This window comes from Bombina bombina, chromosome 4, assembly GCF_027579735.1.
Source record: "Bombina bombina isolate aBomBom1 chromosome 4, aBomBom1.pri, whole genome shotgun sequence".
Taxonomy (NCBI): Eukaryota; Metazoa; Chordata; class Amphibia; order Anura; family Bombinatoridae; genus Bombina; species Bombina bombina.
In genome coordinates, this window is record NC_069502.1 from 275,916,536 (window position 1) to 275,938,750 (window position 22,215).

Here is a 22,215-nt window from a genome sequence, read left to right on the forward strand (position 1 = left end):
TAGGTGGCTGCTCGTGGACTGGCTATTTTCAATGCCAGATTGATTCTTGTGAAAGATCACCCCATTAAGATCTGGATTTGCACAGATCTTAGTGTGGTGATCTTTCATAAGAATCAATTAAGTACTGAAAATAGCAGAAGTCCATGAGCAGCTTTTTCCGCATTCAAAAGCCAAAGAAGCTGCCGAATGCCCACATCTACTTTTTGGTAATTAGAAGGCCGCTAATTGCAGCTGTGCACCACACTTCTGAAATTCCTGGGGTTAATTAGCTAGCTGATAAGCGTAATAGAATTGTAAGGTAGGGATTACCTTCCCAGCTCTCACCTCCCTGATACCTCACAAATAGAAATCTTTCCACACCACCCACACTCCTCCCCCACCATCTTAAGTACTGGCAAAGTCTGCCAGTATGTAGTGTAGGGCATTTTTTTTTATTTATATTTTTTTCTCTGCAGTGTAAGGTTCCCTACTCAACCCTACCACCTCTCTGATTACTCTCAAAAAGCTCTCTAGCCCTCTCCCCTCCCACTAGAGGTGGCCATCTTCAGTACCGGCAGCTTTCTGCCAGTACTCCGTTTATGAGGTATATTTTTTATTTTTTCTGTAGTGTAGGGGTGCCACAATTGTTATGTAGGGAATCTCCCATTATTCCACCCTTTTTCTGTAGTGTAACGTCCCATCCATCCCTCAAATTTTTTTCTATAGCGTAGGGCCCCTCCCTCTCCATCGGACCACCCATCCGCATCAACAGAGATAGTTACAATGACAAAGACCTTGTCACTAACAATTTAACAACCGATTGCGCTTCGTTACCATATGAAGGAAGATGCCAGAAGTCCACAAGCAACAAGTCTTGTGTGTCAAGTGACTACTTGTGCTTCCTGAAGCTGCAATTGTGATGTAGATCTACTTTATGCACCGCATGACGTAGATCTACGTTGTGTTGGCTCAAGGGGTTATGTGCATGCATACCTATCCACAACCTCTCCTTTTCTTTCTCTTGCAATCATGTCCAGTAAAGTCTGTCTTAGATGGTCTCGTATACAGCCATAACGAACAACTTGATCTCGAAATATTATCAAACCCAAATTGTAGACATTCTCAACATTATTCTGTTGAACATACACCCGATCCTGGAATCAAAAGAAAAAAAAGTTTTATATTTTAAATGTAAAATACTTAATTAAGGTAAATTGATAACTGGAAGAGAGTTTATAGAGCAAAGTAGATTACTTTACAGCATCACAACTACATTAATTGTATAGAAATGTCTAACATCTCTGTTGACTTCAATAGAGCAGCCATTTGAATCATGCTAATATTAATATAGACATATAGATATATAGGTATTTTTAATGCATATCTGCAGGTAGCACTCCTGCTCTAGAAAAAGGTAAACATACATGACATTACAGCACTACAGCTGTTTTTTCTTTTATCTCAGAGTTAACTCCTTGCCTGTTAAAAGAGGCTGCAATAGCTGGATTTACAATTTGCTACAGTTTTCAAAGTTAAGTGTAGGGTTAAAGTGATGGTAAATTAATCAATCTTGGAATGCATACTTTAAAAGTATGTTATCAATCAAACCGCCAAGTCATTTTTTTTAAATCCATTCCATTTTTTTTATATTTAATTTTCTACCAAGTTTCTCTTGATCCTCCACCCACTCATATATCCGTGTTTAGTGATGATGTGACAGAGAGCGGTCCAACCCGCTCTCTATATAAAAAGGGATGGAGTTATTACAAGGGACATGATGTAAGCAGCGATAGGCACCAGCTGACCCGGTTTATGATTGGATATCTAAGAAAACTTCAGGGGGAAAAGAAAAATGTGCTTTGGCGGAGGAGTAGGGCAGAGGAGTAGGGCAATGGATAGATGCTGCAAAGCAATGTTAAATCATTAGTAAGATAAGTAATAAAAAAAAAAATATGAATTAAACTTAGGCTTCATTTTGTGGATAATTTCGATACTTAAGTGCAAGTGACTATCGTTTACCATCACTTTAAATACGGACATTGACCTAACTTATTAGAGGTGCTTGAAATCAGAATATTTAAAGTAGTCCAGTGCTTAGCAAGAAATATAACATTTTGGAATATTAAATGCTCTTTTTTTCATTTATTATTTCTAAACAGATTGATACCTTATCTGGTTAAAATTAAAGTTGTATGTTTATATATACTAAACAAGCATTTTTTTATTTTTTTAATTACCAGAACTGACTGCCCCCCCCCCCCCCCCCCCTTTATAACTATACTCTGGCAGCTGTGCCAACAGGCTGGCTCTGTCACACGTCTGAATTATGTTTGGGCATTAAATAGTGTTTCCCAGGGGATGAGGGTGATGGTCCTTGAGATACAGGTGAGCATGCTTGTACTGCACTCAGTTCCTGGGCCAAAGCAAAGGCCCTAAAGACAAGCTTCTCAACAGCTAGTGGAAAACTGGAGCAAAACATTGAATGAGCATTAGCAGGTGCTGACGTCAAGTCATCGTTGCAAATACATGGTCCAAAGCCTTCTTTAACATAGGGTTGATGTGGATGTCAAGCTAAGAATAAAAACACCTTGAGGCAAGGGTAGAAAAAACAGAATTTATGCTTACCTGATAAATTACTTTCTCCAACGGTGTGTCCGGTCCACGGCGTCATCCTTACTTGTGGGATATTCTCTTCCCCAACAGGAAATGGCAAAGAGCCCAGCAAAGCTGGTCACGTGATCCCTCCTAGGCTCCGCCTACCCCAGTCATTCGACCGACGTACAGGAGGAAATATGCATAGGAGAAACCATATGATACCGTGGTGGCTGTAGTTAGAGAAAATAATTCATCAGACCTGATTAAAAAAACCAGGGCGGGCCGTGGACCGGACACACCGTTGGAGAAAGTAATTTATCAGGTAAGCATAAATTCTGTTTTCTCCAACATAGGTGTGTCCGGTCCACGGCGTCATCCTTACTTGTGGGAACCAATACCAAAGCTTTAGGACACGGATGAAGGGAGGGAGCAAATCAGGTCACCTAAATGGAAGGCACCACGGCTTGCAAAACCTTTCTCCCAAAAATAGCCTCTGAAGAAGCAAAAGTATCAAATTTGTAAAATTTGGCAAAAGTGTGCAGTGAAGACCAAGTCGCTGCCTTACATATCTGGTCAACAGAAGCCTCGTTCTTGAAGGCCCATGTGGAAGCCACAGCCCTAGTGGAATGAGCTGTGATTCTTTCAGGAGGCTGCCGTCCGGCAGTCTCATAAGCCAATCGGATAATGCTTTTAAGCCAAAAAGAAAGAGGTAGAAGTTGCCTTTTGACCTCTCCTTTTACCAGAATAAACAACAAACAAAGAAGATGTTTGTCTGAAATCTTTAGTGGCCTCTAAATAGAATTTTAGAGCACGGACTACGTCCAAATTGTGTAACAAACGTTCCTTCTTTGAAACTGGATTCGGACACAAAGAAGGTACAACTATCTCCTGGTTAATATTCTTGTTGGAAACAACTTTCGGAAGAAAACCAGGCTTAGTACGCAAAACCACCTTATCTGCATGGAACACCAGATAGGGCGGAGAACACTGCAGAGCAGATAACTCAGAAACTCTTCTAGCAGAAGAAATTGCAACCAAAAACAAAACTTTCCAAGATAATAACTTAATATCTACGGAATGTAAGGGTTCAAACGGAACCCCTTGAAGAACTGAAAGAACTAGATTAAGACTCCAGGGAGGAGTCAAAGGTCTGTAAACAGGCTTGATTCTAACCAGAGCCTGAACAAACGCTTGAACGTCTGGCACAGCTGCCAGCCTTTTGTGAAGTAAAACAGATAACGCAGAGATCTGTCCCTTCAGAGAACTTGCAGATAATCCTTTCTCCAAACCTTCTTGTAGAAAGGATAGAATCTTAGGAATTTTTATCTTGTTCCATGGGAATCCTTTAGATTCACACCAACAGATATATTTTTTCCATATCTTATGGTAAATTTTTCTAGTTACAGGCTTTCTAGCCTGAATCAGAGTATCTATTACAGAATCTGAAAACCCACGCTTTGATAAAATCAAGCGTTCAATCTCCAAGCAGTCAGTTGGAGGGAAACCAGATTCGGATGTTCGAATGGACCCTGAACAAGAAGGTCCTGTCTCAAAGGTAGCTTCCATGGTGGAGCCGATGACATATTCACCAGGTCTGCATACCAAGTCCTGCGTGGCCACGCAGGAGCTATCAAGATCACCGAAGCCCTCTCCTGATTGATCCTGGCTACCAGCCTGGGAATGAGAGGAAACGGTGGGAATACATAAGCTAGGTTGAAGGTCCAAGGTGCTACTAGTGCATCTACTAGAGTCGCCTTGGGATCCCTGGATCTGGACCCGTAACAAGGAACCTTGAAGTTCTGACGAGAGGCCATCGGATCCATGTCTGGAATGCCCCATAATCGAGTTATTTGGGCAAAGATTTCCGGATGGAGTTCCCACTCCCCCGGATGGAATGTCTGACGACTCAGAAAATCCGCTTCCCAATTTTCCACTCCTGGGATGTGGATTGCAGACAAGTGGCAGGAGTGATCCTCCGCCCATTGAATTATCTTGGTCACTTCCTCCATCGCCAGGGAACTCCTTGTTCCCCCCTGATGGTTGATATACGCAACTGTCGTCATGTTGTCTGATTGAAACCTTATGAATTTGGCCTTTGCTAGATGAGGCCAAGCCTTGAGAGCATTGAATATCGCTCTCAGTTCCAGAATGTTTATCGGGAGAAGAGATTCTTCCCGAGACCATAGACCCTGAGCTTTCAGGGGTTCCCAGACCGCGCCCCAGCCCACCAGACTGGCGTCGGTCGTGACAATGACCCACTCTGGTCTGCGGAAGCTCATTCCCTGTGACAGGTTGTCCAGGATCAGCCACCAACGGAGTGAATCTCTGGTCCTTTAATCTACTTGAATCGTCGGAGACAAGCCTGTATAATCCCCATTCCACTGTCTGAGCATGCACAGTTGTAATGGTCTTAGATGAATTCGTGCAAAAGGAACTATGTCCATTGCTGCAACCATCAATCCTATTACTTCCATGCACTGCGCTATGGAAGGACGAAGAACAGAATGAAGTACTTGACAAGAGCTTAGAAGTTTTGATTTTCTGACCTCTGTCAGAAAAATCCTCATTTCTAAGGAGTCTATTATTGTTCCCAAGAAGGGAACTCTTGTTGACGGGGAAAGAGAACTTTTTTCTATGTTCACTTTCCATCCGTGAGATCTGAGAAAGGCTAGGACGATGTCCGTATGAGCCTTTGCTTTTGACAGAGACGACGCTTGAATCAGGATGTCGTCCAAGTACGGTACTACTGCAATGCCCCTTGGTCTTAGAACCGCTAGAAGGGACCCTAGTACCTTTGTGAAAATTCTCGGAGCAGTGGCTAATCCGAATGGAAGTGCCACAAACTGGTAATACTTGTCCAGAAAAGCGAACCTTAGGAACTGATGATGTTCCTTGTGGATAGGAATATGTAGGTACGCATCCTTTAAATCCACCGTGGTCATAAATTGACCTTCCTGGATGGTAGGAAGGATCGTTCGAATGGTTTCCATTTTGAACGATGGAACCCTGAGAAATTTGTTTAGGATCTTGAGATCTAAAATTGGTCTGAATGTTCCGTCTTTTTTGGGAACTATGAACAGGTTGGAGTAAAACCCCATCCCTTGTTCTCCTATTGGAACTGGATGAATTACTCCCATCTTTAACACGTCTTCTACACAATGTAAGAATGCCTGTCTTTTTATTTGGTTTGAAGATAATTGAGACCTGTGGAACCTTCCCCTTGGGGGTAGTTCCTTGAATTCCAGGAGATAACCTTGAGAAACTATTTCTAGTGCCCAAGGATCCTGAACATCTCTTGCCCAGGCCTGAGCAAAGAGAGAAAGTCTGCCCCCCACCAGATCCGGTCCCGGATCGGGGGCCATCCCTTCATGCTGTTTTGGTAGCAGTGGCAGGCTTCTTGGCCTGCTTACCCTTGTTCCAGCCTTGCATCGGTCTCTAGGCTGGTTTGGGTTGAGAAGTATTACCCTCTTGCTTAGAGGATGTAGAAGTAGAGGCTGGTCCGTTTCACCACAGTGTCTTAAAGCCTTAAAAGTATTGCACACCAAATTTGAAAGCTTTAACCCTTAAAATAACGGAACCAGAGCCGTTTTTACATTTAACCCCTATACAGTCCCAGGTATCTGCTTTGCTGAGACCCAACCAAGCCCAGAGGGGAATACGATACCAAATGACGCCTTCTATAAGCTTTTTCAGTGGTTCTTAGCTCCTCACACATGCATCTGCATGCCTTGCCTTCCAAAAAACATAATTTATGCTTACCTGATAAATTCCTTTCTTCTGTTGTGTGATCAGTCCACGGGTCATCATTACTTCTGGGATATAACTCCTCCCCAACAGGAAATGCAAGAGGATTCACCCAGCAGAGCTGCATATAGCTCCTCCCCTCTACGTCAGTCCCAGTCATTCGACCAAGAAACAACGAGAAAGGAGTAACCAAGGGTGAAGTGGTGACTGGAGTATAATTTAAAAGATATTTACCTGCCTTAAAACAGGGCGGGCCGTGGACTGATCACACAACAGAAGAAAGGAATTTATCAGGTAAGCATAAATTATGTTTTCTTCTGTTATGTGTGATCAGTCCACGGGTCATCATTACTTCTGGGATACCAATACCAAAGCAAAAGTACACGGATGACGGGAGGGATAGGCAGGCTCATTATACAGAAGGAACCACTGCCTGAAGAACCTTTCTCCCAAAAATAGCCTCCGAAGAAGCAAAAGTGTCAAATTTGTAAAATTTGGAAAAAGTATGAAGCGAAGACCAAGTTGCAGCCTTGCAAATCTGTTCAACAGAGGCCTCATTCTTAAAGGCCCAAGTGGAAGCCACAGCTCTAGTGGAGTGAGCTGTAATTCTTTCAGGAGGCTGCTGTCCAGCAGTCTCATAGGCTAAACGTATTATGCTACGAAGCCAAAAAGAGAGAGAGGTAGCAGAAGCTTTTTGACCTCTCCTCTGTCCAGAGTAAACGACAAACAAGGAAGAAGTTTGGCGAAAATCTTTAGTTGCCTGCAAGTAGAACTTGAGGGCACGAACTACATCCAGATTGTGTAAAAGACGTTCCTTCTTTGAAGAAGGATTTGGACACAAGGATGGGACAACAATCTCTTGATTGATGTTCCTGTTAGTGACTACCTTAGGTAAGAACCCAGGTTTAGTACGCAGAACTACCTTGTCTGAGTGAAAAATCAGATAAGGGGAATCACAATGTAAGGCTGATAACTCAGAGACTCTTCGAGCCGAGGAAATAGCCATTAAAAACAGAACTTTCCAAGATAACATTTTTATATCAATGGAATGAAGGGGTTCAAACGGAACACCCTGTAAAACGTTAAGAACTAAGTTTAAACTCCATGGTGGAGCAACAGCTTTAAACACAGGCTTGATCCTAGCTAAAGCCTGACAAAAGGACTGGACGTCTGGATTTTCTGACAGACGTCTGTGTAACAAGATGGACAGAGCTGAAATCTGTCCCTTTAATGAACTAGCTGATAAACCCTTTTCTAAACCTTCTTGTAGAAAGACAATATCCTAGCGATCCTAACCTTACTCCAGGAGTAACCTTTGGATTCGCACCAGTATAGGTATTTCCGCCATATTTTATGGTAAATCCTTCTGGTAACAGGCTTCCTAGCCTGAATCAGGGTATCAATAACCGACTCAGAAAAACCACGTTTTGATAAAATCAAGCGTTCAATTTCCAAGCAGTCAGCTTCAGAGAAGTTAGATTTTGATGTTTGAATGGACCCTGTATCAGAAGGTCCTGTCTTAGAGGTAGAGACCAAGGCGGACAGGATGACATATCCACTAGATCTGCATACCAAGTCCTGCGTGGCCAAGCAGGTGCTATTAGAATTACTGATGCTCTCTCCTGTTTGATTTTGGCAATCAATCGAGGAAGCAGCGGGAAGGGTGGAAACACATAAGCCATCCTGAAGTTCCAAGGTGCTGTCAAAGCATCTATCAGAACTGCTCCCGGATCCCTGGATCTGGACCCGTAGCGAGGAAGTTTGGCGTTCTGGCGAGACGCCATGAGATCTATCTCTGGTTTGCCCCAACGTCGAAGTATTTGGGCAAAGACCTCCGGATGAAGTTCCCACTCTCCCGGATGAAGAGTCTGGCGACTCAAGAAATCCGCCTCCCAGTTCTCCACTCCCGGGATGTGGATTGCTGACAGGTGGCAAGAGTGAGACTCTGCCCAGCGAATTATCTTTGATACTTCCATCATTGCTAGGGAGCTTCTTGTCCCTCCCTGATGGTTGATGTAAGCTACAGTCGTGATGTTGTCCGACTGAAACCTGATGAACCCCCGAGTTATTAACTGGGGCCAAGCCAGAAGGGCATTGAGAACTGCTCTCAATTCCAGAATGTTTATTGGAAGGAGACTCTCCTCCTGATTCCATAGTCCCTGAGCCTTCAGAGAATTCCAGACAGCGCCCCAACCTAGTAGGCTGGCGTCTGTTGTTACAATTGTCCAGTCTGGCCTGCTGAATGGCATCCCCCTGGACAGGTGTGGCCGATAAAGCCACCATAGAAGAGAATTTCTGGTCTCTTGATTCAGATTCAGAGTAGGGGACAAATCTGAGTAATCCCCATTCCACTGACTTAGCATGCATAATTGCAGCGGTCTGAGGTGTAGGCGTGCAAAAGGTACTATGTCCATTGCCGCTACCATTAAGCCGATCACCTCCATGCATTGAGCTACTGACGGGTGTTGAATGGAATGAAGGACGCGGCATGCATTTTGAAGTTTTGTTAACCTGTCTTCTGTCAGGTAAATCTTCATTTCTACAGAATCTATAAGAGTCCCCAAGAATGGAACTCTTGTGAGAGGAAAGAGAGAACTCTTCTTTTCGTTCACTTTCCATCCATGCGACCTTAGAAATGCCAGAACTAACTCTGTATGAGACTTGGCAGTTTGAAAGCTTGAAGCTTGTATTAGAATGTCGTCTAGGTACGGAGCTACCGAAATCCCTCGCGGTCTTAGTACCGCTAGAAGGGCACCCAGAACCTTTGTGAAGATTCTTGGAGCCGTAGCCAATCCGAATGGAAGAGCTACAAACTGGTAGTGCCTGTCTAAGAAGGCAAACCTTAGATACCGGTGATGATCTTTGTGGATCGGTATGTGAAGGTAAGCATCCTTTAAATCCACTGTGGTCATGTACTGACCCTCTTGGATCATGGGTAAGATTGTCCGAATAGTTTCCATTTTGAACGATGGAACTCTTAGGAATTTGTTTAGAGTCTTTAAATCTAAGATTGGCCTGAAAGTTCCCTCTTTTTTGGGAACCACAAACAGGTTTGAGTAGAACCCTTGTCCTTGTTCCGACCACGGAACCGGATGGATCACTCCCATTGTTAACAGATCTTGTACGCAGCGTAGAAACGCTTCTTTCTTTATTTGGTTTGTTGACAACCTTGACAGATGAAATCTCCCTCTTGGGGGAGATAATTTGAAGTCTAGAAGGTATCCCTGAGATATGATCTCTAGTGCCCAGGGATCCTGAACATCTCTTGCCCAGGCCTGGGCGAAGAGAGAGAGTCTGCCCCCTACTAGATCCGGTCCCGGATCGGGGGCTCTCGGTTCATGCTGTCTTTGGGGCAGCAGCAGGTTTCCTGGCCTGCTTGCTTTTGTTCCAGGACTGGTTAGGCTTCCAGCCTTGCCTGTAACGAGCAACAGCTCCTTCCTGTTTTGGTGCAGTGGAGGTTGATGCTGCTCCTGTTTTGAAATTCCGAAAGGGACGAAAATTAGACTGTCTAGCCTTAGCTTTGGCCTTGTCTTGAGGTAGGGCGTGGCCCTTACCTCCCGTAATGTCAGCGATAATTTCTTTCAAACCGGGCCCGAATAAGGACTGCCCCTTGAAAGGTATATTAAGTAATTTGGACTTAGAAGTAACATCAGCTGACCAGGATTTTAGCCACAGTGCCCTGCGTGCCTGTATGGCGAATCCTGAGTTCTTAGCCGTAAGTTTGGTTAAATGTACTACGGCCTCCGAAATGAAAGAATTAGCTAGTTTAAGGACTCTAAGCCTGTCCGTAATGTCGTCTAGCGTAGAGGAACTAAGGTTCTCTTCAAGCGACTCAATCCAAAATGCTGCCGCAGCCGTAATCGGCGCGATACATGCAAGGGGTTGTAATATAAAACCTTGTTGAACAAACATTTTCTTAAGGTAACCCTCTAATTTTTTATCCATTGGATCTGAGAAAGCACAGCTATCCTCCACCGGGATAGTGGTACGCTTAGCTAAAGTAGAAACTGCTCCCTCCACCTTGGGGACCGTTTGCCATAAGTCCCGAGTGGTGGCGTCTATTGGAAACATCTTTCTAAATATTGGAGGGGGTGAGAACGGCACACCGGGTCTATCCCACTCCTTAGTAACAATTTCAGTTAGTCTCTTAGGTATAGGAAAAACGTCAGTACTCGCCGGTACCGCAAAGTATTTATCCAACCTACACAGTTTCTCTGGTATTGCAACAGTGTTACAATCGTTGAGAGCTGCTAAGACCTCCCCTAGTAGTACACGGAGGTTCTCCAATTTAAATTTAAAATTTGAAATATCTGAGTCCAATCTGTTTGGATCAGAACCGTCACCCACAGAATGAAGCTCTCCGTCCTCATGCTCTGCGAGCTGTGACGCAGTATCAGACATGGCCCTAGCATTGTCAGCGCACTCTGTTCTCACCCCAGAGTGATCACGCTTGCCTCTTAGTTCAGGTAATTTAGACAAAACTTCAGTCATAACAGTAGCCATATCTTGTAATGTTATCTGTAATGGCCGCCCAGATGTACTAGGCGCCAAAATATCACGCACCTCCCGGGCGGGAGATGCAGGTACTGTCGCGTGAGGCGAGTTAGTCGGCATAACTCTCCCCTCGCTGTTTGGTGAAATTTGTTCACATTGTACAGATTGACTTTTATTTAAAGTAGCATCAATACAGTTAGTACATAAATTTCTATTGGGCTCCACCTTGGCATTGGAACAAATGACACAGATATCTTCCTCTGAGTCAGACATGTTTAACACACTAGCAAAAAAACCTACAACTTGGTTATAATCTTTTTTAGCAAAAAAAGGCACTGTGCCTCAAAGAGGTACTAACGATTAAATGACAGTTGAAATAATGAACTGAAAAACAGTTATTGCATCAAATTTTAAAACAACACAACTTTTAGCAAAGGTTTGTTCCCATTAGTAAAAAACAACACTAATTAAATTTGTACATAAGAAAACAAAACAACGTTTTTTATACACAGTCACTATAAGAATTCTCACAGCTCTGCTGAGAGAATTTACCTCCCTTCAAAGAAGTTTGAAGACCCCTGAGATCTGTCAGAGATGAACCGGATCATGCAGGAAATATAAAAGTAGCTGACTGGAATTTTTTGATGCGTAGCAAAGAGCGCCAAAAACGGCCCCTCCCTCTCCCACACAGCAGTGAAGAGAAACGAAACTGTCACAATTAAAGCAAAAAACTGCCAAGTGGAAAATAATGCCCAAACATTTATTCACACAGTACCTCAGCAATGTAAACGATTCTACATTCCAGCAAAAACGTTTAACATGAGAATAGTTATTAAAAGGATTAGTGACCTTTAACACAGTAGTTCCGGTGAAATACCATCCCCAGAATACTGAAGTGTATACATACATGTCATTTTAACGGTATGGCAGGCTTTTCTCATCAATTCCATTCAGAAAATAAAAACTGCCACATACCTCAATGCAGATTCATCTGCCCGCTGTCCCCTGATCTGAAGCCTTTACCTCCCTCAGATGGTCGAGAACAGCAATATGATCTTAACGACTCCGGTTAAAATCATAGTAAAAAATCTCTGTCAGATTCTTCCTCAAACTCTGCCAGAGAAGTAATAACACGCTCCGGTGCTATTTTAAAATAACAAACTTTTGATTGAAGTCATAAAAACTAAGTATAATCACCATAGTCCTCTCACACATCCTATCTAGTCGTTGGGTGCAAGAGAATGACTGGGACTGACGTAGAGGGGAGGAGCTATATGCAGCTCTGCTGGGTGAATCCTCTTGCATTTCCTGTTGGGGAGGAGTTATATCCCAGAAGTAATGATGACCCGTGGACTGATCACACATAACAGAAGAAACAACTGCGCATTAGTGGCGCGAAAATGAGGCTCTGCCTATGACTAGAGAAGGCCCCCATCTGAAAAAGGTGTCCATACAGTGCCTGCCGTTTTTTAACAACAATCCCCAAGATTATAATAACTATAAAGAGTTATAATCTGCCAAATATGCTTAGCAAAGTAATCGTTTTAGCCCAGAAAAATGTCTACCAGTTTTTTAAGCCCTTATAAAGCCCTTTATTCTTTTACTTAATCTAAGAAAATGGCTTACCGGTCCCCATAGGGAAAATGACAGCCTTCCAGCATTACAAAGTCTTGTTAGAAATGTGGCCAGTCATAACTCAGGCAGAAAAGTCTGCCAACTGCTTCCCCCAACTGAAGTTACTTCATCTCAACAGTCCTGTGTGGAAACAGCAATCGATTTTAGTAACGTTTGCTAAAATCATCTTCCTCTTACAAACAGAAATCTTCTTCTCTTTTCTGTTTCAGAGTAAATAGTACATACCAGCACTATTTTAAAATAACAAACACTTGATTGAAGAATAAAAACTACATTTAAACACCAAAAAAATCTTAGCCATCTCCGTGGAGATGTTGCCTGTGCAACGGCAAAGAGAATGACTGGGGTAGGCGGAGCCTAGGAGGGATCATGTGACCAGCTTTGCTGGGCTCTTTGCCATTTCCTGTTGGGGAAGAGAATATCCCACAAGTAAGGATGACGCCGTGGACCGGACACACCTATGTTGGAGAAATAGTGATTAGCATCTTACCACAGGTGTTCCATAACTGTGTACTGCAAAACATCAGGAAAAGTCACAGAGAGTGGCTGCGAACACAAAAGTTGAAGTAGTTTGAGAGGCACTACTCTAGGACTTTGAAATCAGCAACCAGCACGTAGCGGAAAGCAGCTGCTGGTCAGGTTACGTGGGGGAAGGGGGCCACCCATGGTTATCTTAGGGGATCTGAGTCAGGGCACCATGACCTAAATATAAGGTGCCAGTAGCACCTGGTCCAAGGATTTGTCAAGCTCTGACTTATCATAATGAGCCCTGTTTTGTTTGCAAAGCAATGGCACCTTTTACCTTTTGGACATTATTTAAACTATCCTCAGAAAGCTACATAAGGCTACCTGTCGCAGAAAAACAACATGAAGGAGTAAGGAGCATTTAAAAGATTATTAAGGATTAATGATCTAATAGAGAAGTAGAACAGTATTTTAGGTATTGCCTTTTAATAATTGGCCCTTTTCAGCACAATATTAAATGTAAAGCTGCATAGCCACAATTACTATTCAATTTGGCATTTATTGATCGTTTTTTTTTTTGTTTGTTTTTTAATAAATATATAGTGCACTTTCATACTTGTAGTTTACGGAAAATTAAGTTGCCCCTTTTTGGCATGTTTACACATTTACACAACATTTATAAATGGTTACAGCATGAAATCTGCTCTAGTTTATGAAAAAATAATATAAACTTACCTGCTAAAGTCATTTCTTTAATGGTGATGAGAGTCCACGATCCATCACTCCTAAGAATTACTAAATCCTACTACTAGGAGGAGGCGGCAAACATTTCCAAACCCCAAGAGCTCTATAAAACCCTTCTCACCTCACAGGTACTTACATCAGTCTAACTTATAGCCAAGAAAATTATTTATGCTTACTTGATAAATTAATTTCTTTCATTGTGGTGGGAGTCCACAATCCATTGCTACTGGGAATTACTCTCCCTTAACACTAGGAGGAGGCAAAGACTCCCAAACCCAAAGAACTCTATAAAGCCTTTAAAAAAGAAATTTAGCAGGTAAGCATACATTTTGTTTTCTCTCCTATGGCATGGAGAGTCCACATTATCATTCCAATTACTAGTGGGAACCACTACCCAAGCTAGAGGACACAGAATTAACAGGGAGGGAGAACAAGGCAGGAGCACCTAAACAGAAGGCACCACCGCTTGAAGAACCTTTCTCCCAAAAAATGGCCTCAGCCGAGGCAAAAGTATCAAATTTTTAGAATTTGGAAAAAGTATGCAAAGAGGACCATGTTGCCGCCTTGCCAATTTGTACCAAAAAAGCTTAATTTTTGAAAGCCCAAGATGAGGAGACAGCCCTAGTGGAATGAGACTTAATTCTCTCAGGAGGCTGCGGTCCAGCAGTCTCATAAGCAAAACGAATCATACTTCTTAACAAGAGAAAGAGTAGAAGTGGCCTTCTGACCCTTACACTTTCCAGAGAAAACAAAAAGGGCAGAAGATGCCAATAATCTTTAGTAGCTAGTAGGTAAAATTTTAGAGCACGCACAACATCCAGGTTATGCAAAAGACATTCCTTATGAGAAGGATTAGGACAAAAAGGAGGAACAAAATTTCCTGATTAATGTTTTGCTAGAAAGAACTTGTTTTGATCTGACATTGCCTGAGGGAGAAACCCCAAATTTAGTACGAAGGACCGCCTTATCTGCATGAAAAATAAAAGGTACAGGGAATATCACTACAGAGCTGAAAGCTCAAACTTTGCGAGAAGAAAAAATAGCAAGAAGAAAAAAAGCCTTCCAAGATAATTTTATAACAACATGCATAGGCTCAAACGGAGCCTTCTGCAAAACTTTAAGAAATAGGTTAAGGCTCCAAGGAGGAGCAACAGGTTTAAACACAGCCCTGATTCTGACCAGGGCTTGAACAAAAGCTTGAACATCTGGAAAATCTGCCAGACGTTTGTGCAAGAGATTAGACACTGCAGAAATCTGATCTTTCCGAGTACTGACTGAAAAACCTTTCTCCAGGCCATCCTGAAGAAAAGATAAAATTCGGGGAATCCTCACCCGACTCCAGAAACCCTTAGCTTCGCACCAAAAAGGTATTTACACCATACCTTACATCCCTGATGCATAGTTTCAAAGACCGCTTCCGAAAAACCACGTCTAGGCAGGACTAGGCGTTCCATCTCCAAGCAGTCAGCTTCAGAGAATCTAGATTTGGATGGAGGAATGGACCCTGAATTAGAAGGTCCTTCCTCAGAGGTAACCTACAAGGTGGAAGAGATGACATCTTCACCAGATCAGCAAACCAGATCCTGCGAGGTCAGGCAGGAGCTATTAGAATCACAGATGCTGTCTCCTGCTTGATAAGAGCAATGACTCAGCAGATAGTCACTGAAGTGAAGCTATCTCCATCTACTGCACAGCTTGAGAATCCTATATCCCTGTTGGGACAAAGATTTTTAATTGCAATAAAGAAACTTGAACTTACCACCGGCTGCCTGTGCACCTCATTTGTTTTTGCTGAATTTGCGTTGTGGAGCCGAGGGTTGCACCAGTGTCAGTGTGGATTTTCTGCATGCCGAGTACAGCTCACCAATTCAGGCCCTGGGAATTGCCGTCATCTGCATAGCCTTGCACCGGGGAAAGAGGTTCCGATAGACCGGAAGTGAGCATAGTGACGTCACACGCCATCAGAGAGGGACCACGTAGAGGTAACCTGAGCGGTCAGAGAAGGCGACAAGTGCCGGACAGTCAGTGTGTGCACCTGGTTTGCGCACAGAGGGTCATCGTGGATCTTCCTGTTCTCTTCAACAGAGGTGGCGAAATTGGACGATACTATACCAGGAGAGGTGAGAGGCTGAATATACGTCCGTACTGGGCATTAAGGCAATTTGATCAATACTCACTAGCTCTCTAATATACATGAGGGGGCATTTGTTTATTGCCACGGTAACCTGTTATTCTAAGTGCCGACACATATTGACTCTTTTGTTTGCTCATCTCACTTTTTGTTTCAAGTGATAGTGTCTGTGCACTCTTTAAACAGGTTTACATTGCAGAAACTCAAACTAACTTTATTTACATAATTGCAAAATGGATCAGGCTGGTAGTGATACACTTATTGTGAAGTTTTATTCATTACAATCAACGGATGAGAGAAAGGAGGATATTTTGGAATTGGAATCTGTGTTTTCTTCTGATTTCTCTACTTATAATCTCAGCAGACTTTTTGATACAATGGAGTCCCTATTAGAAAAAGAGTTAAGATTGAAATGGGACATTTGGACACTCCAAAAGTATATAAAGAGTGGGATGATACCGAGAGGATTGAGAATAAATAAATTTCCCACGTTTGCTGTGGAAGACTTGGACTTTATAAGGGTTTGGAATAGCGTCCTGTCAGATTGTTCCTTTAGGTTGATGGGAATGTTAGTAGAATTCAAATTGAAGCAGCTAAATACTATTTCTGATTAAATCAATTGTCTACAAATAGAACTAAACACACGTAGCAATGATAATATGTTTGGTAAATTTGATAAAATCTTCCAAATCACTATGGCAGAGACAAAAATCTAGGGGATTACGAGTCCAATAAAATATATATTTGGAATAGAAAGCAAAGAACCAATTATAGAAGGGAACATGACCAGATAAAATATCCCAAAGGAAACAAAAATAAAAACAGAAATAAAAATAAAAAACAGAATTTATGTTTACCTGATAAATTTCTTTCTCCAACGGTGTGTCCGGTCCACGGCGTCATCCTTACTTGTGGGATATTCTCTTCCCCAACAGGAAATGGCAAAGAGCCCAGCAAAGCTGGTCACATGATCCCTCCTAGGCTCCGCCTACCCCAGTCATTCGACCGACGTTAAGGAGGAATATTTGCATAGGAGAAACCATATGGTACCGTGGTGACTGTAGTTAAAGAAAATAAATTATCAGACCTGATTAAAAAACCAGGGCGGGCCGTGGACCGGACACACCGTTGGAGAAAGAAATTTATCAGGTAAACATAAATTCTGTTTTCTCCAACATAGGTGTGTCCGGTCCACGGCGTCATCCTTACTTGTGGGAACCAATACCAAAGCTTTAGGACACGGATGAAGGGAGGGAGCAAATCAGGTCACCTAAATGGAAGGCACCACGGCTTGCAAAACCTTTCTCCCAAAAATAGCCTCAGAAGAAGCAAAAGTATCAAACTTGTAAAATTTGGTAAAAGTGTGCAGTGAAGACCAAGTCGCTGCCCTACATATCTGATCAACAGAAGCCTCGTTCTTGAAGGCCCATGTGGAAGCCACAGCCCTAGTGGAATGAGCTGTGATTCTTTCGGGAGGCTGCCGTCCGGCAGTCTCGTAAGCCAATCTGATGATGCTTTTAATCCAAAAAGAGAGAGAGGTAGAAGTTGCTTTTTGACCTCTCCTTTTACCTGAATAAACAACAAACAAGGAAGATGTTTGTCTAAAATCCTTTGTAGCATCTAAATAGAATTTTAGAGCGCGAACAACATCCAAATTGTGCAACAAACGTTCCTTCTTTGAAACTGGTTTTGGACACAGAGAAGGTACGATAATCTCCTGGTTAATGTTTTTGTTAGAAACAACTTTTGGAAGAAAACCAGGTTTAGTACGTAAAACCACCTTATCTGCATGGAACACCAGATAAGGAGGAGAACACTGCAGAGCAGATAATTCTGAGACTCTTCTAGCAGAAGAAATCGCAACTAAAAACAAAACTTTCCAAGATAATAACTTAATATCAACGGAATGTAAGGGTTCAAACGGAACCCCCTGAAGAACTGAAAGAACTAAATTGAGACTCCAAGGAGGAGTCAAAGGTTTGTAAACAGGCTTGATTCTAACCAGAGCCTGAACAAAGGCTTGAACATCTGGCACAGCTGCCAGCTTTTTGTGAAGTAATACCGACAAGGCAGAAATCTGTCCCTTCAGGGAACTAGCAGATAATCCTTTTTCCAATCCTTCTTGAAGGAAGGATAGAATCCTAGGAATCTTAACCTTGTCCCAAGGGAATCCTTTAGATTCACACCAACAGATATATTTTTTCCAAATTTTGTGGTAAATCTTTCTAGTTACAGGCTTTCTGGCCTGAACAAGAGTATCGATAACAGAATCTGAGAATCCTCGCTTCGATAAAATCAAGCGTTCAATCTCCAAGCAGTCAGCTGGAGTGAAACCAGATTCGGATGTTCGAACGGACCCTGAACAAGAAGGTCTCGTCTCAAAGGTAGCTTCCAAGGTGGAGCCGATGACATATTCACCAGATCTGCATACCAAGTCCTGCGTGGCCACGCAGGAGCTATCAAGATCACCGACGCCCTCTCCTGATTGATCCTGGCTACCAGCCTGGGGATGAGAGGAAATGGCGGGAACACATAAGCTAGTTTGAAGGTCCAAGGTGCTACTAGTGCATCCACTAGAGCCGCCTTGGGATCCCTGGATCTGGCCCCGTAGCAAGGAACTTTGAAGTTCTGACGAGAGGCCATCAGATCCATGTCTGGAATGCCCCACAGGTGAGTGACTTGGGCAAAGATTTCCGGATGGAGTTCCCACTCCCCCGGATGCAATGTCTGACGACTCAGAAAATCCGCTTCCCAATTTTCCACTCCTGGGATGTGGATAGCAGACAGGTGGCAGGAGTGAGACTCCGCCCATAGAATGATTTTGGTCACTTCTTCCATCGCTAGGGAACTCCTTGTTCCCCCCTGATGGTTGATGTACGCAACAGTTGTCATGTTGTCTGATTGAAACCGTATGAACTTGGTCCTCGCTAGCCGAGGCCAGGCCTTGAGAGCATTGAATATCGCTCTCAGTTCCAGAATATTTATCGGTAGAAGAGATTCTTCCCGAGACCAAAGACCCTGAGCTTTCAGGGATCCCCAGACCGCGCCCCAGCCCATCAGACTGGCGTCGGTCGTGACAATGACCCACTCTGGTCTGCGGAACGTCATCCCTTGAGACAGATTGTCCAGGGACAGCCACCAACGGAGTGAGTCTCTGGTCCTCTGATTTACTTGTATCTTCGGAGACAAGTCTGTATAGTCCCCATTCCACTGACTGAGCATGCACAGTTGTAATGGTCTTAGATGAATGCGCGCAAAAGGAACTATGTCCATCGCCGCTACCATCAACCCGATCACTTCCATGCACTGAGCTATGGAAGGAAGAGGAACGGAATGAAGTATCCGACAAGAGTCTAGAAGTTTTGTTTTTCTGGCCTCTGTTAGAAAGATCCTCATTTCTAAAGAGTCTATAATTGTTCCCAAGAAGGGAACCCTTGTTGACGGGGATAGAGAACTCTTTTCCACGTTCACTTTCCAGCCGTGAGATCTGAGAAAGGCCAGGACAATGTCCGTGTGAGCCTTTGCTTGAGGAAGGGACGACGCTTGAATCAGAATGTCGTCCAGGTAAGGTACTACTGCAATGCCCCTTGGTCTTAGCACCGCTAGAAGGGAGCCTAGTACCTTTGTGAAAATCCTTGGAGCAGTGGCTAATCCGAAAGGAAGCGCCACGAACTGGTAATGTTTGTCCAGGAATGCAAACCTTAGGAACCGATGATGTTCCTTGTGGATAGGAATATGTAGATACGCATCCTTTAAATCCACCGTGGTCATGAATTGACCCTCCTGGATGGAAGGAAGAATAGTTCGAATGGTTTCCATCTTGAAAGATGGAACCTTGAGAAACTTGTTTAAGATCTTGAGATCTAAGATTGGTCTGAACGTTCCCTCTTTTTTGGGAACTATGAACAGATTGGAGTAGAACCCCATCCCTTGTTCTCTTAGTGGAACAGGATGAATCACTCCCATTTTTAACAGGTCTTCTACACAATGTAAGAACGCCTGTCTTTTTATGTGGTCTGAAGACAACTGAGACCTGTGGAACCTCCCCCTTGGGGGAAGTCCCTTGAATTCCAGAAGATAACCCTGGGAGACTATTTCTAGCGCCCAAGGATCCAGAACATCTCTTGCCCAAGCCTGAGCGAAGAGAGAGAGTCTGCCCCCCACCAGATCCGGTCCCGGATCGGGGGCCAATATTTCATGCTGTCTTGGTAGCAGTGGCAGGCTTCTTGGCCTGCTTTCCCTTGTTCCAGCCTTGCATTGGTCTCCAAGCTGGCTTGGCTTGAGAAGTATTACCCTCTTGCTTAGAGGACGTAGCACTTTGGGCTGGTCCGTTTTTACGAAAGGGACGAAAATTGGGTCTATTTTTCGCCTTGAAAGGCCGATCCTGAGGAAGGGCGTGGCCCTTACCCCCAGTGATATCCGAGATAATCTCTTTCAAGTCAGGGCCAAACAGCGTTTTCCCCTTGAAAGGAATGTTTAGTAGCTTGTTCTTGGAAGATGCGTCAGCCGACCAAGATTTCAACCAAAGCGCTCTGCGCGCCACAATAGCAAACCCAGAATTCTTAGCCGCTAACCTAGCCAATTGCAAAGTGGCGTCTAGGGTGAAAGAATTAGCCAATTTGAGAGCATTGATTCTGTCCATAATCTCCTCATAAGGAGGAGAATCACTATCGAGCGCCTTTATCAGTTCATCAAACCAGAAACATGCGGCTGTAGTGACAGGGACAATGCATGAAATTGGTTGTAGAAGGTAACCCTGCTGAACAAACATCTTTTTAAGCAAACCTTCTAATTTTTTATCCATAGGATCTTTGAAAGCACAACTATCCTCTATGGGTATAGTGGTGCGTTTGTTTAAAGTAGAAACCGCTCCCTCGACCTTGGGGACTGTCTGCCATAAGTCCTTTCTGGGGTCGACCATAGGAAACAATTTTTTAAATATGGGGGGAGGGACGAAAGGAATACCGGGCCTTTCCCATTCTTTATTAACAATGTCCGCCACCCGCTTGGGTATAGGAAAAGCTTCTGGGAGCTCCGGCACCTCTAGGAACTTGTCCATTTTACATAGTTTCTCTGGGATGACCAATTTTTCACAATCATCCAGAGTGGATAATACCTCCTTAAGCAGAATGCGGAGATGTTCCAACTTAAATTTAAATGCAATTACATCAGGTTCAGCCTGTTGAGAAATGTTCCCTGAATCAGTAATTTCTCCCTCAGACAAAACCTCCCTGGCCCCCTCAGATTGGGTTAGGGGCCCTTCAGAGATATTAATATCAGCGTCGTCATGCTCTTCAGTAACTAAAACAGAGCAGCCACGCTTACGCTGACAAGGGTTCATTTTGGCTAAAATGTTTTTGACAGAATTATCCATTACAGCCGTTAATTGTTGCATAGTAAGCAGTATTGGCGCGCTAGATGTACTAGGGGCCTCCTGAGTGGGCAAGACTCGTGTAGACGAAGGAGGGAATGATGCAGTACCATGCTTACTCCCCTCACTTGAGGAATCATCTTGGGCATCATTGTCATTATCACATAAATCACATTTATTTAAATGAACAGGAATTCTGGCTTCCCCACATTCAGAACACAGTCTATCTGGTAGTTCAGACATGTTAAACAGGCATAAACTTGATAATAAAGTACAAAAAACGTTTTAAAATAAAACCGTTACTGTCACTTTAAATTTTAAACTGAACACACTTTATTACTGCAATTGCGAAAAAACATGAAGGAATTGTACAAAATTCACCAAATTTTCACCACAGTGTCTTAAAGCCTTAAAAGTATTGCACACCAAATTTGGAAGCTTTAACCCTTAAAATAACGGAACCGGAGCCGTTTTAACACTTTAACCCCTTTACAGTCCCTGGTATCTGCTTTGCTGAGACCCAACCAAGCCCAAAGGGGAATACGATACCAAATGACGCCTTCAGAAAGTCTTTTCTAAGTATCAGAGCTCCTCTCACATGCGACTGCATGCCATGCCTCTCAAAAACAAGTGCGCCACACCGGCGCGAAAATGAGACTCTGCTTATGCTTTGGGAAAGCCCCAGAGAAATAAGGTGTCTAATACAGTGCCTGCCGATATTATAATATCAATAAACCCAGATAAAATGATTCCTCAAAGCTAAATATGTTTTAAAACTGAATCGATTTAGCCCAGAAAAGTCTACAATCTTAATAAGCCCTTGTGAAGCCCTTATTTACCATCGTAATAAACATGGCTTACCGGATCCCATAGGGAAAAATGACAGCTTCCAGCATTACATCGTCTTGTTAGAATGTGTCATACCTCAAGCAGCAAGAGACTGCACACTGTTCCCCCAACTGAAGTTAATTGCTCTCAACAGTCCTGTGTGGAACAGCCATGGATTTTAGTTACGGTGCTAAAATCATTTTCCTCATACAAACAGAAATCTTCATCT

General features: G+C 43.2%; 1 protein-coding gene across 1 annotated transcript in view; it reads right to left on the minus strand.

Moving 5' to 3' along the window:
* CUL3 (cullin 3) overlaps positions 1-22,215 on the minus strand; it is a 483,186-nt gene that overhangs the window by 165,027 nt on the left and 295,944 nt on the right. The window contains exon 3 of the mRNA XM_053709974.1: positions 973-1,133. Within this exon, the coding sequence (XP_053565949.1) occupies positions 973-1,133 (161 nt within the window). The remainder of the gene's footprint in view (positions 1-972; positions 1,134-22,215) is intronic.